At 41.5% G+C, this 18,666-nt stretch overlaps 1 protein-coding gene and 1 long non-coding RNA gene across 2 annotated transcripts in view; one reads left to right on the top strand and one right to left on the bottom strand.

Moving 5' to 3' along the window:
• The window catches only part of setd3 (SET domain containing 3, actin histidine methyltransferase), an 83,960-nt gene that overhangs the window by 45,462 nt on the left and 19,832 nt on the right, over positions 1-18,666 (top strand). The window contains 5 exon segments of the mRNA XM_019888837.1: positions 1,604-1,696; positions 3,775-3,923; positions 5,911-5,983; positions 9,473-9,729; positions 13,276-13,334. Of these exon segments, the coding sequence (XP_019744396.1) occupies positions 1,604-1,696; positions 3,775-3,923; positions 5,911-5,983; positions 9,473-9,729; positions 13,276-13,334 (631 nt within the window).
• LOC109527125 (uncharacterized) lies at positions 6,843-8,184 on the bottom strand. The gene is made up of 2 exons (XR_002170475.1): positions 8,093-8,184; positions 6,843-7,843 (listed from the first exon to the last, which is right to left on the bottom strand). It is a non-coding gene; the product is annotated as an uncharacterized LOC109527125 (long non-coding RNA).

The raw sequence follows: 18,666 nt of genomic DNA on the forward strand, positions 1-18,666 counted from the left end.
GCCCTCAACAGTTTTAAAGACTCGACTCTGTCTATATGCCTGATAGGGACTAGTATGGCTCAGGGCTTTAAACGGCTTTCAAGACCACGTCTTTAGCCGGCGCGCAAATACTCATTCAACGCTTGAAAGAGTCCCTTCTCAATAGGTCCCTCTCAGGCTCAACTTAAGTTCGAACCAGGTGTAGTCTAGGCACTCGGTTGTTACAAATCTGCAGCACCTGTCCCGAGAGGGTTCCAATTAAAAACAGGTTTAAAGACCACACCGTCTTTACAAACCCATACCTGTCAACTCATATGGTTCAGGATTCTACTTGAGTCTACTCGAACACTTTCATGCCCGGTAACTAATGACGATTTGACATTAACCAGACATTATATTCTGGAGATCTACAATAAAGATCATTGAAAATTCGAAAATCGTGTTTTTTCTCTGCCGTTATTTTGACATATAAAATGCTTTGGTATGTTATAAGGATTTTTTAGTTTATACAGGTTGGCACTCCGAAAAGTTGACAGGTATGCAAACCTGGCGCGCAAACACTCATTCAACGCTTGAAAGAGTGTTAATGCGGAGTTTAAGTACGTACAGGACACCGCCGCCCTACTTACCAAGAGTAGTCCTCTCTCCTCTGGATTCGCTTCAACCCTCAGCCCCCAGACGAGGAGCTGAAACCCAGTCCCGGAAAGGGTGTTTTTGCCGTGGCCACGGTCTTCCTGGCCGTCGGCTCAGCGTCTGGAGACGTCAGGTATATTGCGATCCCGGACGAGCCCCCAAAAATGTCAGGTTTATCCAATTTGACACTCAGGAATAAAACACAAGGAGGAGACAGGAGACTCAATTCTGGTACCAGGAGGGAACGAGGAGAAGCGTTCGGTTTCAGTTCTCGGCACGTCACCCCTCACGATCTCCCCCTTCACCCCCTTATTTATTGGGAAATCTACTACATAGGTGTGTCCAACCTAAAGGGTGGGGGCTGTTGGACACACACTGAACTTGTTTGACTATGTGTGTGTATGTGAGTGTAAATTACGTACATGTGTGCAATTGTTACAAAAACATCACGTTGCAGCTGGTGTTGATGGCTCCATTCACTGTCCAACCTTGCTCCTGTTTAGTCTTAACACTTATCTCTTCCCAACCACGTCCTCGGAAAGGTGGTTGCGTCCCTAAACTTCCACACAGTGCACTAAGCATTCTTGATTATAAATGTGAGTACATAATGATTAATATATTTTTATCAGAAGCATAAGCGTTCTTCATTGCAGGCATAGTCAATTAATGATTGCAGGCATAAGCGTTCATCTTTGCAAGCATAATCAATTTATCATTGCAGGCATAAGCTTTGTTCTTTGCGAGCATAATCAATTATCCTGCATGTTTTCCATCTGTCCCTGTTGCAACACACCTGATTCAATTGTTCAGGCCTCGACAGAGCTTGCTGATGATCTGATCATTTGAATCAGGTGTGTTGGAGAAGGGACAGATGGAAAACATGCAGGATAGCGGCCCTCCAGGACTAGGATTGCCCACCCCTGACATAGACAATATACTGTGTGGTGTCCATGTTTTAATAGTTTTTGTATTTTTTTGTTTTTTTCCCCAGAGTGCAGCAGTGAAGCCCCGTCTGCCAATGAAGAGTGGGAGGAATATGTTCAAATTAAAAGCTTGGTGGAGAAGATCCGCAAAAAACAGAAGGGTATTTGCCTTTCGCCATGGACTTTTCATCTGTGTGAAAGCTTTTGTGCATTTGATTGGTTGTAATTTGTGACACTGCATTTACTTATTTATTTATTTCATTGGGACAGTGCACAGTAATAAACACAAGAATAAACAGTGTAAATGCACTGGACTTCGCATAAATGCTAGTTTTCAGCCGCATTCCCAAGGCAGGTTTCTAAAATATCATAGTTGGACACATAAAACTTTTAAACCACGATGACAGAAATAAGAACCAAATAGGTAAGACATCATAAAACAGACAAGACGAGCAGTTGCAGTACTCAACTACAAGACAATAGACCAGGACAGGCAAATCACTTTCAGCTACAAATTTGCTTCGTCTTCATTTATATAGCGTTTTCACAACAGCTGCAGCTGTAAGAAAGGGCTTTACAAAACAGTTAATATAAAATAATAAAACACAACACATAACATAAAACACGGACAGTCATACATTCTTCACCACTTTTCCCTCATACGCTTTGTTGTTTAAAGCAGTTTGAGATGAAAGAGGAGAGAATCAAAGTGTCCTTTCACCAGTGGATCAAAGACGTCGTGCTCAAAATGTGCACACATTGGCGACAAGCTAAGTTTGAAAGTAAACAAGAAGCTGTGGCATCCATCGACGAAAGAAAGTGATTGGTTCACTTCTCCTGTGCCATCAAAATCTGTTTCAATTCCAAGCGGGGACTCTCAGTTCCAAATGGCTCCTCAAGCCATCCATCCAACCGGACCTTCGCAGAATGTCCAATAAGCGCCGACATCTCCGCTAAACAAAACAAGGGTTGTGAAAAATGCTGCCCATTACAGGCACTAAAAACACAAGTGCCAGCGACAACAGTCAAGTTGAGCCGACGTTCCTCCCAATCAAACTCAGTGCTGGTTTTAAATCACTGCAAAACCAGCGGCAGAGACTCACCACTCTTGAAGTGCTCACGCAGAACCCTGCACGTTGCAAGTGTGCACTGTGCTAAGGCTGCACAATATATGGGGGGGGGGGAAATATCGTGATATAGCCTATGCAGTATGCATATATAATTTTCTTTAGAAAAATATTTTTCAGTTGTGAAAGGATATGCAAGACAAACATAGTACTTGAATAATATTAAAATTTTGAGTGAGTTGATTTGTGAAAATAATTAGAAAATGAGATCTTGCGAACGACGGTCTCTTGTGGCCAAAACTATTCACGGCCTCGAAACGCCTCAGCGCACTGTGATGTTTGGGTAGCAACATCACAGCGAGTTGTGACAAAATACAGATTTAATCACGGTGTTTCTTGGACTACGCTACTAGCTCTGACACTAACAGGGCATTACGCACTCATCCAGAAATCTACGTACAAGTTTCAACACTTTTCTTTTTGAAAATTTCATGGCCTGCAATTTTTAGTTCAATTTATCCCATAGTATTTTTGGCAGAAAAAAATGCAAGATTCACAAGGTTAAAATCATCTACATATTTTTATGAACATGATAAATGCATTTGCACAACGAAATAATGCTGAAACACAGAATAAGAGGCCAGACAAAGAGAGATCTTGATACGCATTTGCTTAATTACGTGGAGAAATACTGCAGCCCACTAGGCTTTAAATAGAATAATGCAAATCAATTAAATGGGAAAAGATATATGAAGTTGTTATTTCTATAGTTTTGTTTCAAAGAAATTTAACAAAAGTTTCAATTTTTGTGATCTGTAATTTGGTCTGAAAATGGAAAATCTCATAGTGATCGAAGAGCAAGAACACAGAAATACAATAAATCTGCATAAATAAACTAGATAAATAAAGAATAACATTCTTTATTTTAATGATTTGCATCAGACACACAAAAAAACAACCTGCTTGAAAGAAGCATTGAAACAAAATAAATCGGAACATTTTCAGGAACATGCTTTTGGAATAAAAAAATCACACTTTTGGCCCCTAGCGTAATTGTTATGGAAACAATTCAAGGGTTTTTGTGGCATGTTGTGCGCTCCAACACTAGCTAATTGTTTATTTTCTAATTTGGATTTCAAATGACACTAAAATGTTATATTGTCCAATTCCAGGTATGTCGGTTATATTTGATGGTTGCCGACACAGCCATTTCCAAGACCTGGTGTCCTGGGCAAAAGCGAATGGGTCTTCCTGTGATGGTCTCCAAATTGCCAACTTTGGAAAAGAAGGCTATGGCCTTCAAGCCACAAGAGATATAAAGGTGAGAACAACTGTGGTGTCTATTGTGCTATACTGTAGATATGAACCCCCTAAAAAGGTAGATGTTAGTATAAAAGTCATATTGACCTCAGTTGTCAAAATTGACCTTTAAACATGAGTTTGTCATTGCACAGGTGGTATGTTTTTCTTCTAAAATTATAGAGACATATGTGCTTATGACTTGAATTTAGTTCATTCGCTTTCATTATTATTTGTGATTACTAGTGAAGTTTATCAGTTCTTCAGTGATTTGGGATGTGAGAGGCAACTAAGTGCTCATTTCATGTTTTTTTTTTTTTTTTAAAGAAAGTTCCATCAATATGGCAGCCCCCTGTCATGTTGCTACTTTAAGCACAATCGATACAGCAACACATGTAATATTACTTGTAGAAAAATAACTAATGTTACAGCAGTTTACTGAATTAATTGAACATGTTGTGAAAGTCTTATTTGTTTGTGTCTCCATGCTTGTATAATACTATCCACAGGTGGCCAAGTTACGCTCACCAAAGTAGCCGCCGTGAATTAAAGGGCACCTCCACTGGCCCATTTCGAGGTATTGATGGTAAAAGGGAGCAATATTGTAACGTTCGCTGAATAACTGGTGCTCCAATCTTTTTGTCTAGTCTTAGGCAGCTGGCTAAAGTAAAGCCTCTCCTTTCTCAAGAGCATTTTGAAACAGTGATTCATGCCTTTGTCACATCTCGGCTGGATTACTGTAATGCACTTTGATTACAGCCACTCCGTCATTAAGCGTTGGTTTGAATCATAAGACGGAGCACATACTGTAACTCATACTGTGGCATCCTTTTGCTGGCTCCCTATACCTTTTCGAGTGTTGTCTAAGATTCCATTATTTGTTAACAAATCTTTAAATGGCCTCACGCCACAATCTCTCTAAGCTCCTCTGCCCCGATGCACCTGCACGGTGTTTTAGGTCTGCGAACCAGACACTATTAGAGCTACCGAGAACTAAGCTGAGGCTCAGAGGGGATCGAGCCTTTTCCATTGCCGGTCCCTCTCTTTGGAATGACCTCCCACTGAGCGTTCGGCAAGCCCCCTCGCTGCCCATCTTTAAAACTCATCTTAAAACTCATTTGAATTGTTTTGACTCAGCATTAGACTTGATTTTTAGTTTTACTCTTTTTGTGCTTTCTACTGTCTTTGTTATTAATGTATTTTTTATTGTTTGTTGTGAGAATTATTTTTTTTCTCCATGTACAGCACTTTGTATACAGCGATGGTTGTTTTAAAGTTCTCTACAAATACAGTTGGGTTGAGAAATATGTCCATGACAAAAAAATATATATTTTGTAAACCAATAAAATATTGGTTTAGCCAGGCTACGTGTGCAACGTATCATGAGTTTCCATGCATTTTTAGACCCTCAAAATCAGCATTGTTTTTTCTGAAGAACTGTGCATTGCCACGGCAACAGTGTTTCACAAAAACTCACAAACTCTTTGTTCATATAATATAATAATACAATGAGGGGCTAAACCATGGGTGTCAAACTCATTTTTGTCACGGGCCACGTTGTAGTTAATGTTTCCCTTGGAGGACCATTATGACTGTGAAATCATATCAAGAAGTCAAAAATAATGTTTTATTCAACTATTGTTTAAGTTACTCTAATGACAGGTTTGTCAACAAGAAAATGCTTACAATATCTCTCTTATTTATTATTGATGAGAATTTGAAATGTTGGTTCAGACTTTAGCAAGCATCATGGAACTTGACATGCTTGATTTGCTGTCGCGGGCCACATAAAATGATGTGATGGGCCAAATATATCCCCCGGACCTTGAGTTTGACATTGTGGCCTTGAAACTCTTCCAGTCCAACCAATAGATCTGGTTAACCCACTATGAGAAAAATATCAATGATTAAAACGCCTTTCCTTTGTTCTGGAGGTGCCGTAAATGAAATATAATCTCCCAAACATCAAGTTTTCCTTACTTTTTGTGCCGGTTGTATTCTCTGTATAGGCAGAAGAACTGTTCTTGTGCATTCCTCGGAAGATACTGATGACATTGGAATCAGCACATAATTCCATCCTGGGTAAGGAATTCAGATCATCCTTTCCTCAGTAGTATGAAACCAATTAAAAGTTACAATTTTTTATTTCATTGCTTCTTGCTAGTTGTGGGGCACCTCCGGCCCACTCCCGATTGATTTTCGAGCATCGTTGACGATAACACCATTTAGCAATGACTCACAAACTTTGTGTTTTAACATCATGAAGGCCTTAACACACCACATTCAGAAAATATGAGGTAGATCCGGTAAACCTGCGAGGAAAAACCCCCCACAAAAGAATAACACATTTCCTCGAGCCAATAGGGCTATGAGTGCAATGAAAAATACATTTGTAGATGTGTTCTCAGGGTACATGTCTTCAAACGGGTGGAATTTTACTTCTGCGGCGTCTTTCAAAAAATTGTTGTCTACTTCCTGTTCCTTTTAAAGGGCTTCTGTATACTTTTTGGTATATGTCAGTGGGCTTCACATGCCTCCTGGTTTCTATAGTCAAAACATAACGAGTTTGGATTTTGTTTCACCACTCTAGTGCCAGAGCCATTTTTTTGTAATTGTGCATGATAACTTTAAAATATGAAAATTTCTGCGAGGCCTGATGAGTTTGCAGTTTGGTGAGTTTTCTGGCATATTTAGGTCTCCCAAAATGTGATGCATTTGCAGAATATTAAAGAAAAAAATGCTATCAAAATAATTACTTCAATAAAAACAATAGGTACCTTGCAGCAGTTGCTGCTGAGGCTCACTACTAATCTATCCATTGATTTGCTTCCCCCAAGTCGCATGGGTCACAAGGTTAACCAGGAACTTTGTCCCAGCTCCTCCATGTGTGGGAGACTTAGTCTCTCCAGCATGTCCTGGGTCGTCCTTGGGGTCTCCTGCTAGTGGGATATACCCAGAACACTTCACCAAGGAGACGTCCAGATGGCATCCAGATCAGATGCCCGAGCAACCTCATGTGGCTCCTCTCAATTTGGAGACACAGCAGCTCGCCTCAAACCGGACGCACTCAACAGCTTGGCTACGCCTAGAAATTTTGCCCGTAAAAGAGAATAGAATCGGTGACAAAGGGTAGCCTTGGCGGAGTCCAACCTTCACTGAAAATTAATATGAATTGCTGCTGGCAATGTGGACCAAACCCTGACACCAGTTGTACAGAGATCGTACTGCCCGTACTAGGGCGTCCGATACCCCATACTCCCAGAGCATCTTCCACAAGATCCCTCAGGGTAAACGGTCAAAGCCTTCTCCAAGTCCACACAACACATGTAGACTGGTTGAGTGAACTCCCATACACCCTTGAGTACAATGCATAGGACCTGGTCCACTGTTCTACAGACAGGAAGAAAACCTCACTGCTCCTCTTGGACCTGAGATTCAACTTTCTGATGGACCCTAGTCTCCTGCACCCTTGAATAGACTGGGTAAGCTGAGGAGTGTGATCCTCATGTCAGTGGAAGTGAGGAGGTCTTTGAAGTATTCTCTCCACCAATTCACAATATCCTGTGTTGAGGTCAACAGCACCTATCCCACTGTATACAGTGTTGACCATGCACTACTTACCTCTCAAGAGATGCCGAATGGTGGACCAGAATTTCTTTGAAGCCTTCTGGGAGTTATTCTCCATGGCCTCGCCAAACTTCTCCCTCGCACAATTTTTGCCTCATGGACTGCCAAGGCTGCATTTTGCTTGGCCAGCCGGTACCCATCAGCCGCCTCTGGATACCCACAGGTCCAAAAGGCGCAAGAGGAATCATTTTTCAGCTTGATGGCATCCCTTACCGCTTGTTTCCACCAACAGGTTCGGAGATTGTCGCCACGACAGGCAGTGACCACCTTATGGCCACAGTTTTGGTCAGCTGCATGGAACATGATCCACTAGGACTCAATGTCTGCCACCTCCCCCTGGGCGCGGGCGAAGTTCTGCCATAGGTGGGAGTTGGAACTCTTTCTCACAGGGGTTTCCTCCAGACGTTCCCAGGAAACCCTCAGAATATGTTTGGGTCTGCCAGGTCGGACTGGCATCTTCCCCACCGTCAGAGCCAACGCACCACCAGGTGGTGATTGGTTGACAGCTCTTGCCGCTCTCTCACCCAAGTGTCCAAAACGTGGCCGAAAATCCAATAACACAACCACAAAGTTGATCATCGAATGCTTGCCTCGAGTGTCCTGTGCCGAGTGCACATACGGACACCCTTATGCTTTTACATGGTGGTGATTATAGACAATTCAGTAACAGAACACCGTTTGGGTTCTGATGATGCCCCTCCATGTTTCTCTGTCATTGCCCATGCATGGGAGCACGAAATCACCCAGCAACATGATGGCGTACCCAGAAGGAGCACTTTCCAGCTTACCCTCCAAGGACTTCAAAAAGGGTGGGTACTCTGACACCTGAGGGCAGAGAGAGGCAGCCATTTTGTCCACTGGGGTGAACCCCAATGTACAGGCACTAACCTGCGAGGAAAAAGTATGCCCACACCTGCTCTGCGCCTCTCACCGCGAGAAACTCCAGAGTGGAATAGTCCAACCCCTCTCAAGAAGACCAAAGCTGTATGTGGAGGTGAGTCCGACTATTTCAAGTTGGAACTTCTCTACCTCACAGACCAGCTCAGTCTCTTTCTCTACCAGACATTCCACATACCAAGAGCCATCTTCTCTCGCTGGGGAACGGAAAATCAAGGCCAAAGCTGCCATTCAGCTCCCTATGCACCCTTTGACCTCGCCCTCAGGTGGTGAATCCACAGGAAGGGGGACCCGTGTTGTCCTTTTGGGCTGAGCTCAGCTGGGCCCTATGGGTGTAGACCGGGCCACCAGCTTGCCTTCAAGCCCCACCTCAAGGCCTGACTACAAAGGGATTGGATTCATTTTTCATGTTCCCACTCATAAGTTCTACACAAACAATAGGGACCTCGGAGATCACTGTTTGGGCCCTGAAGTGTGTATTCGGCTCATATTTAGTCATGATGTATAACTTTCACATGCTCGCAGCGAGACTCTGCGTCCTTGAAGCAATCATCACTTAAAATTGGAACACTCCCTACTGGAGACCTTGTAGAGACGCACAGACATAGGAATGCACCAGTTGATACAAGTTAAGTAAGAATCGGTTTAGGAGAAACGAAAGTCCTGATGCCTCACCATGAGTTTCGGTACCGCCCTTCTGATGATATAAATATGTTGTGAATTCCTTCCTTCTTTGCACTCCTACACTGCAGCCATTGTCTGTAAATCGCGGGTGCCCGGAATATTCTGCGAATAAACCCTTCGAAGGTACTGTTCATTGACTCCAGCCTGTATTTGGATATCCAATATCCTCCTCATCCGAAATTCAACGAGCACGCAGGGGAAAGAGGGCCACTGTCCCCCAACAGCCCGAATTACATTTTCACTCTATGTATTGTGTTTCATGCATTACACCACATAGACCTTTTTCCTATGCTTTATTGATATGTGTGACATTGTTTTTCTGCCAAAGCAATGTCGACTTTTAATGAGAGCTCTGTGTCTTAGGACCTCTGCTACGCCAAGACCGAATTTTGAAGGCAATGGGCAATGTGGCACTTGCCCTCCACCTGCTTTGTGAGCGGGCCAATCCCACATCAACGTGGCTAGCATATATCCGCAGTCTTCCCCTGGATTACAGTACCCCACTGTACTACCAGCCAGAAGAGGTGAAGCTGCTTCTGGGCACACAAGCTGTTCAGGATGTCTTTCGCCAGTTAAAGAACACAGCACGCCAGTACGCCTACTTCTACAAACTTTTCCAGGTAGGGAATTTCACGTTTTGCATTTAGAATACACTGAACAGCAGCAACACTCAAGTGCTCATGAATATTAGCATGTTATCAAGTGAGCTTGCTTGCTATGGGCTACATACGCATGTCCTTCTCAATTAATTAAGAGTGTTCTAGGGAAGTTATTTTTATAGAAGCTGAATGGACTATTTTATTTTGTGCCCCAGTTACAAGACTAAAAGGCCGTAATAATTGAATGTTTGTTTAAAAAGAAAAAAAAAAGATCAACCCAACTTTCATTATAAAGCATTAAAAAAAAACCCTCAATTCCACTTTATCTCTAGAGCAAAACAGCTATTGCTTGCTTACAAAGTGCTTTACATGGAATAAAAAAAATAGACAAAAACAGTTTGTTTAAACAATTTAAAAAAAACAGTAAACACCATAAAACACTAAAACAATGCAGAGACTGCTCAGTCAAAAACCATAGAATAAAAAATAAACATTGACTCCAACCATTCTCCTTAAATAGGAGGATATTTCTCAAGATTTCTTGATTCAATTCACAAGATTTAATATGTAATGAACAGAGTGAGGGAGGGAGGGGAGGTAGCTGGGGGTTGTGTCACAATCTGTGAAACAAGCTGCACACAGTCGTGCCCTCAAGTCTCTCCAGTTGTGACTTTGGAGGGAGCAGAGTAATACGAATCCAACAAAGACTTTGACATTGCACCTGCAGCTGCAAGGCCAAGACCTTATCAGTGACAGGCTTGGGGGAGTAAGCAGAGAAAGATCATGATACATGCGTCCATGTGTTTTGTTTTGTTTTTTTCCATGCAGGGGAAAGTCCAAATTATTGTTTTGAGAACAGGCCATCTACAAATTCAGACAGCTTTGAATGTCTTTTAGCATGTGACTCTCCACGATGACAATCTGCCGACTTCTTGATCAATGAGTCAATCAATTTTCCAGGACAGTAAAACTTCTCCAGGTCTTTTACGTTTTGCGAAGCGACTCCAACACCACATCCACTTTGCGGTTGAGTTCGGTCAACATGTGTGTCTGAGTTTTGATCACGCACCCCCACACCCTCTATGTAGGCCGTCAGCTTTTTTGCTTCCAATGTAGCTGCTCCCGCCGGCTGAATTTTGCAATAGATCAGGAATCTGCTAACACCAAACAGCAGGATACCTGTTATCAAAAGGACAATAATGTAGATGTCTTCCACATCCTCTACGGACAATATTGTCGAGCACACCATTCTCCACTTCTGCCAAGGATCTAAGGCAGTGGTTCTTAACCTAGGTTCGATCGAACCCTAGGGGTTCAATGAATCAGTCTCAGAGGTTCGACAGAGCCTCTGCCATGGAGGTTAAGACCACTGGACTCAACATGTCAGTTTAGTAGTTATTGACACACCTGCTTGGCCATCACTGGCTGGTTCATTTTGTGCACAATTAAAAAAGTTATACTTTATACTTTTTCTGTTTTTAAAAAGTGTGTTTGTAAAAAAAAAAAAATCATATTTTAATTTTTTCACCAATGAAGGGTTCGGTGAATGTGCATCTGAACCGGTTGGTTTTGATACCTCTAACAAGGTTCAGAACCACTGACCTAAGGTGTACTCACCAGCAAATGTCCCAGAGGGGCAAGAAGGCTCCCCCACGCCTGCTCTAATTGTCGAAAATATTTATTCATAGTGCTGAGAGCCCAGCTGACGAATTCCGTGATTTGTCTTTTCGGAAGAAAAAAAATAAGAAAGCTATATCAAGCTATAACAGAAGACAGTACACTAGACAAAGTCATCAAAGCAGAAGTGTAAAGGGGGTGGGGGAGCAGAGCAAAAAGCATCTGCCTTTGTCGAGAGCAAGACAGAAAGATGTCGTTGATGTCAGGAGTTCCAGAGTACTTCAAGACAGAATCGGATTCCACAACTGTCGACACGGATGAGAGTTGACAAAATGTTTATTTACAAAAACGCAAGACCGACAAAGTACAACGAAACACAGAGGTAACAAAGAACAAGCAGAATTGCAGTGTTACTGTTCTTTCTAGACTGTAAAGCGCTCCTTTTTTGCGCCATGCTTTGAACCCTGTGGGTTTAAATGTGATGTTTGTTTATGTATTTTCACTGATGAGCTTCATGCCGCTCATAGTTTTAACTCTCAGTCTCGTCACATCTGACCAATGAAATTACTGAACATGTCACAGTGGACCATCAAAATTGTCCAAATCAAACCTAATACTTGATGACAAAATATTTGACCACAACTCTCCTCATGCAGAGTGAAATGTAAGTTTAACGCTTGCAAGAGCGACCATTGTTGAAGTTTGCTAATAGAAATAATACTTTTAATTACTTTGTTTTACTCTAATACCATTGCTAATGGAGACCGAATAAGAAAAAAAATATTGCTACATTTGTGTACAGGGGCCCCCTATTTGCGGGTTGGCCTATTTCCTATATCCTTCGCAAAAAACGAACATCCAGAGACAAAACAGTGATTCTCAACCATTGTGCCACTGACACATTAGTGTAAAGAGCTCTCGTGGGCTGTGTGAAATTATCCAAGTTCACTGAATGGGCCCCAAAATAATTTATAACATACAATGTATCTTTATCTATCTTTGCCAGTGATTTATTGAGGCGTCATAAATGTAATCCTGCGAAATAATCACAGTTTTTAAATGTACCTGTAATCTGATTACGTTACGTAAAAGTTACGTTTTGTTTTGTATTAGGAATATGTATTGCTCCAAACCTGTACGTACGTATGTACATACATAGACTAGAGGTAAGATCGGGCCGCCCGAGCCCGACCCGAAGCCTTAAAATGTCAATCATTGCTTCGGGTTCGGGTCGGGTCGGGCTTCTCTCTCGCTTACTTTTTTTTTTTTTTTTTCCCCGAGGCCGTCAATAGTTTTGGCCATGAGAGACCGTGGTTCGCAAAAAAACAGAAGTCGCCTCATCACAACACGTTATGTACTAAACTCTTGCAATGACAATTCAAATAACTCCTTCCTGTCTCTATGATCCACCCATCATTATTCTTTTTTGTCTCTCTGCTTCTCTCTTATAGTGCCGCGCTAGATTCTTAAGGACGTACTGCTGCGGTGGTTTACGGCCCAATTTTCAACCCGTCAAAATGACGGATGGCCTTAAATTTTCCCCGTCCACCCTCTCAAAAAAAATCCGTCAAAGATAGAAAATTGTCTGTTAATGTAACCTCTTCAGAGACAGAAATATAAAAGATGTACATGTTTATACAGTCTTGTTTAACTTATATTTTGTTGCAAAAGACAGGCTTTATTATCAGAAATCACCCCTCCTCCTCCTGAGTCCTCACAAATATGAAATGTCGGGTTTGCTTCAGGCTCGGGCCTGCAAATCAAGCAAAGTGATCGGGCTCGGGCCGGGTCGGGCTTAAATACCCTCGGGCCGTTTCGGGTCGGGCTCGATTTTTTAGGACCGATCTTAGCTCTAACATACACACGCACACACACATACTGTGCATACATAGAGTATTTTTGATTTACTTTTCCGTTTTTCCCCTAACCACATTTTCCCACCATTTACAGACTCATCCTGCTGCCAGTGTCCTACCCTTGAAGGAGAGCTTCACATTTGATGACTATAGGTCAGTGTGTAAATTTTAAAACTACGGAGTGATCATGTGTACAGTATCTGTTTTGTCTTATTGTTGCTTGATTGTAAGATTAGTTCAGTAATAAGTTTAAAACAATCCTGTTCAACATGTTTTTTCAGTCAAAGAACAATTAGTAATCCATTCTAATGGTTTCGGTAGTTAAATGGTAAACGAATATGCAAATGTGGATCTGGGCTAGGAGACCAGGTGCAAACATTCAGAAAGGGGGACATGAAATAAGCTCTAAGGAGAAACTCTGAGCCTTCCGGAAAAGCTTTAGTCAAGTTCGATTCACAAATTTTTGAATCCAAGTCAAGTTCGAGTCACAATTTTTACCACCACAAAATTAGAGGAATTTCATGATGTTCAAAACTCTTCTTGGATGTCCTGGAACCCTGGAGGCCTGCTGGAAGGCTTCCAAAATGAATTACAGATGGTTTTGCATGTCAGAAATTGTCTCTTTATAGAATCTGCAGGTTGCTTCACGTTTGTTTGTTTGTTTGTTTGTTTGTTTGTTTGTTTGTTTTGAAGATGCTGGGATGAATAGTAGTACTTCATAGTTTTATAACCAAATTTTTTAACCTTGCTTTTGGCTGACATGACAAGGAAAAAGACTGATTTTGCGCTCTGGGTCAGGTTAACCAGTCAGATGGTTATTTTGATCATCTGAAAAAAAAAATCAGTTATTAAAACCATAGTTGGCCACGGTTGAGTTGATAAAAAAACATTTTGCATGTCCAATAGTCAAGTCTGAGACAAGTCAGAGTCAAAAGCCAAATACATTTTTCATGTTTTTATTGGTTTTGAAGTTTCATAAACAAAGCGGAACAAAATAACAAAAGATCACACATCCATGCACATTCATTCACACCCTGCAGATCTGCACCATAAAATAAATGTACATACTGTTCATACAGACATTTCAACATACACATTTACAAAATTCGTGTTCAGTAAATAATTTGAATGCCTATTTTTCAGACTTAATAATGGTCATATTTGCTTTCCAAAATTGGTCATATTCCTTCACTTTACCTTTGGTAATTTATGTACATTTTTCCAATCAGACACACTTTGACAGTTCCTTTTCAAAGAAGGAGCTTCCTCGTTCTTTCAGTTCAAAGAAATAGTTCTTCAACACTTGAACTTCTTTCCTGGTACCTATAAAGTCTTTAGGACATATCCCTAGTATATATTGATAAACGCATTCCAGAATCTTTTACAGTCCCACATACAGTGCATAACAGTGACTTTATGTTCCAGGCATTTGATACATTTACCAGCAATGGTACTTGACATCAGAGGAAGGCCTTTTCAGATTATATAAACCCTTGTTAACCATTTGTACGGCAATAGTTTTAGTCTTGTGTTCAGGATTTGTTTGGAGAATTTCATACAGGCACTATTGCAGTCTGATTCCTCGACGTCAGGGGTGTCAAACTCATCTTTGTCGCGGGCCACATTGTAGCTACAGTTTCCCTCAGAGGGCCATTGTGACTGTGAAACTTTATAGATGTTTAATCACCTCCTCGTATTACAGTAAAGATTCTCTAGTGCGGACTCGTGTTTGCGCTGTCCAATTTGTCCTGATAACAGAAATTCCTCATTTGGGAAATGAGCATGGTACATGTCCTTTATGAACCTGCAAGTATGTTGACAAAATGCACGTGTAACAACACAATCAATAAAATACACAAATATACCGTCCAAAAACTGTTTATATAACAAAAACTGCAATACAGGTGTATCCAAAAAAAGTCACAACAGTAAAATACGTACAGTATTTTAATGTTTATTTTTTTTCTGTCTTGGGAAAAAAATGTGTCTAATTTGGATTGTTTTGTTGGATGCATTCTTTGGTTTATGACAATGTTTGCCTGCGTGTCATACAGTTTTCTTCCTAGTTGCAAGTAACTGTCCCGTTGATCACCGATGTCTGGTAATTCTTGTGCATACTGATGGATTTGTTGCCATTTGCAGTGCTTCCTCGCTGGATGGTGGCTTGTCATCAGGAGTTGAATCAATGCCTTGTTTTTTAAAGTTTCGTAGATTTGCGTCTTTCCGACTCCAAGTGTCTGCTGGATGCTTTTAACTTTGTGTCCAGCCTTGCTCAAACGGATGCATTTCACTCGCTCCGCTCCAGTCATTACAGTTCTTCTACGTTTCGATGCCATGATCTACACGACGTAAGTGAATAAAGTTAAAATCTTTCGCAATTGCAGTAAAACGCACGCCAATAAAAAGTCACTTACACGTCTTAGTTTCGAAACTGATGAATGTAAACGGCGAAGCGAACACGTCTGTTCGGTCGTGTCGAGTGGGTGCTGCTTTTAAGCTAGTGCCGCGTTCTACAGGACGTTAAGTGAATAAAGTTAAAATCATTCAGGGTTACGGGTAGTGGAATTTCCGCTTACGTAAGTTCCGGTAACATGTAATATCGTAGTCAAAATGTTAATGCACAGGTTTTTGTTCCGGGTGAAGGAAATTCCTTTTCATAGAATTCCGGGGATGGGAATATTTACTGTATTACCTATAAATTACATCACTAATAGATAACTAATTTTGAAACCAAAAGTCAAGCAGAGTACCGTATTTTCCACACTAAAAGGCGCACTGGACTATGAGGTGCACCTTCAATGAATATTTTGTAATTTTTTTCATATATTGGACGTACCGCACTATAAGACGCAATCTACAATGCATCCACTAGATGGAGCTACGCTCAAGGAAATGCCAACAGAACTGTAGCAACGCCACTCAGTGAAGCGCGCCTCAGCAGTCCATAGTCCGCTGCTCTCTGCTGTGTGCGCGCGAGCACGTGCGCACGTGGTTCAACGAATCAGCGCCGACACAACCACGTCACAGATCAAAGAAGCTTTGAACAAACGACAACAGCTAAGCTTAGCTGTTGAGTGGCGTTGCTACAGAACGATCAGATGTCAGTAAAACTTATTTAATAAAGTAGCGACACAGTTCACTTAACCAACAGCAAGTTATAACATTGACTCGTTAACACTGAACTCTCTTGCCCAGGGGTGGGCAAACTTTTGGCTCAGGGGCCACATTGACTTTTAAAATTTGATAGACGGGCCGGGTCAGCACAAGATAGATTTATTAACATATCAGAACATATTAAACATAAACAGAACAAAAGCATTGAAGTATTAACATACTTTTTAATGGGAGCAGTGTTGTTGCTCACCCATTTTAGCCAGTGCATCAAAGTCTGGTCGTAATCGTGTTGTCGCAATTCTCAGAACAGATCTGAGGTGTTCATCACTCATCTGGGATCTGTGGGGTGCTTTGTTGGTGTTCATCACACTAAAAGTCTGTTAACACACACGTCGAGCCAAACAACACCAGCATTCTCCGTGCCATCTTCTGGATGTTTGGAAATTTGGCTGCACTTAACGAAGCATAAAACTCATCCAGTTTCAGGGAGTGGAACTTGTCCTTTAACATCATGTCACATTGGAGATCTATCAGTTCCAACTGCAACTCCTGTGGCACTGTTTCCGGGTCTTGTGAGAAGGGACATGACACCAGCTGAAGTGCCCTGTCAATTTTTCCAAAATCACAAAAGCGACGGCAGAATTCCTCATGCAGGTCATCCAGTGATTTTCTATATTTTTTCACATGTTGTGGGGCCTCCTTTAACGTAGCCAGTGTGGGGAATTGAGCAAATGACTTGGCTGACATTTGCTTTGAAAATAAAATCAGCTTGCTTTTGAAGGCTTTGACGTTTGCTTGCATTTCATGCACAAACTGTTTTTTCCCTTGGAGCTTCATACAGTGAAACTCCTCTACAACGAAATCATGTTTGCAGCAAGAAATTTTTCACAACAGGGGGTTTTTCACTGTAGCAAATTTGATCTCAGATGTAAGCACACACACACCCACACACACAAACGTATGTGTACACGCACACACAAACGTTTGTGTACTCTATTTTTATTCCAATAGTACATAAGTATGAGCACACACTTATTTGACACTTCATATTGTCAGTGTAGAAAGAAAAAAAGGGAAAGAAATTGCGAAATTTACGATCAGCATTCACTTTCACTTACATCAATTTCTTGGAAAATGTATTTTATTTTGCTTGCTCCGTCTTTCATTTTGATCACTTTTACCCTCTCTTCCAGCATCAGAGCTCTTCTTGTCTTAGCTGCTTGACATCAAAAGGTCCGTTTTGTAGCCATTTTAGCAATGCAACGTCCATCCTCGTCTGAATCTAACAATAACAAATACTTCCTGGCATGCAATGAACTTTTAAGCCAGCCACGGGGCGCTTCGTAGTCCTCGATGGCCATAGTTAGCTCTCGAAGACTAAAAACCTTAAAACAGAACAAAAGCATTAAAGTATTAACATACTTTTTAATGGGAGCAGTGTTGTTGCTCACCCATTTTAGCCAGTGCATCAAAGTCTGGTCGTAATCGTGTTGTCGCAATTCTCAGAACAGATCTGAGGTGTTCATCACTCATCTGGGATCTGTGGGGTGCTTTGTTGGTGTTCATCACACTAAAAGTCTGTTCACACACATATGTCGAGCCAAACAACACCAGCATTCTCCGTGCCATCTTCTGGATGTTTGGAAATTTGGCTGCACTTAACGAAGCATAAAACTCATCCAGTTTCAGGGAGTGGAACTTGTCCTTTAACATCATGTCACATTGGAGATCTATCAGTTCCAACTGCAACTCCTGTGGCACTGTTTCCGGGTCTTGTGAGAAGGGACATGACACCAGCTGAAGTGCTGTCAATTTTTCCAAAATCACAAAAGCGACGGCAGAATTCCTCATGCAGGTCATCCAGTGATTTTCTATATTTTTTCACATGTTGTGGGGCCTCCTTTAACATAGCCAGTGTGGGGAAATGAGCAAATGACTTGGCTGACATTTGCTTCAAAAATAAAATCAGCTTGCTTTTGAAGGCTTTGACGTTTGCTTGCATTTCATGCACAAACTGGTTTTTCCCTTGGAGCTTCATATTCAGTTCGTTCATATGTGTCAGTAGGTCCACAGCAAAAGCAAAATCACAAAGCCAATCTGTGTCATTCAGCTCAGGAAACTTGTCACTGTTCTCAAATTGCTCTAAAAATGAAATAGTCTCCCGTTTGAGCTCCCACACACGTTGACATACTTTCCCCAAACTTAACCAGCGGGCATTAGAATGGTAGAATAAGTCCGTGCGATCAGCGTCAGCTTCTTCAACAAAATGGATAAAGTGACAAAGTTGAAGTCCCCTCGCTCGAATAAAATTGACGTTTCACAACTGGCTTCACTACGTGGTCAAGCTGCAGCATGGATTTACACAGTGCTT

Source organism: Hippocampus comes, unplaced genomic scaffold, assembly GCF_001891065.2.
Source record: "Hippocampus comes isolate QL1 unplaced genomic scaffold, H_comes_QL1_v1.1 scaffold254, whole genome shotgun sequence".
In the NCBI taxonomy this organism is placed as follows: domain Eukaryota; kingdom Metazoa; phylum Chordata; class Actinopteri; order Syngnathiformes; family Syngnathidae; genus Hippocampus; species Hippocampus comes.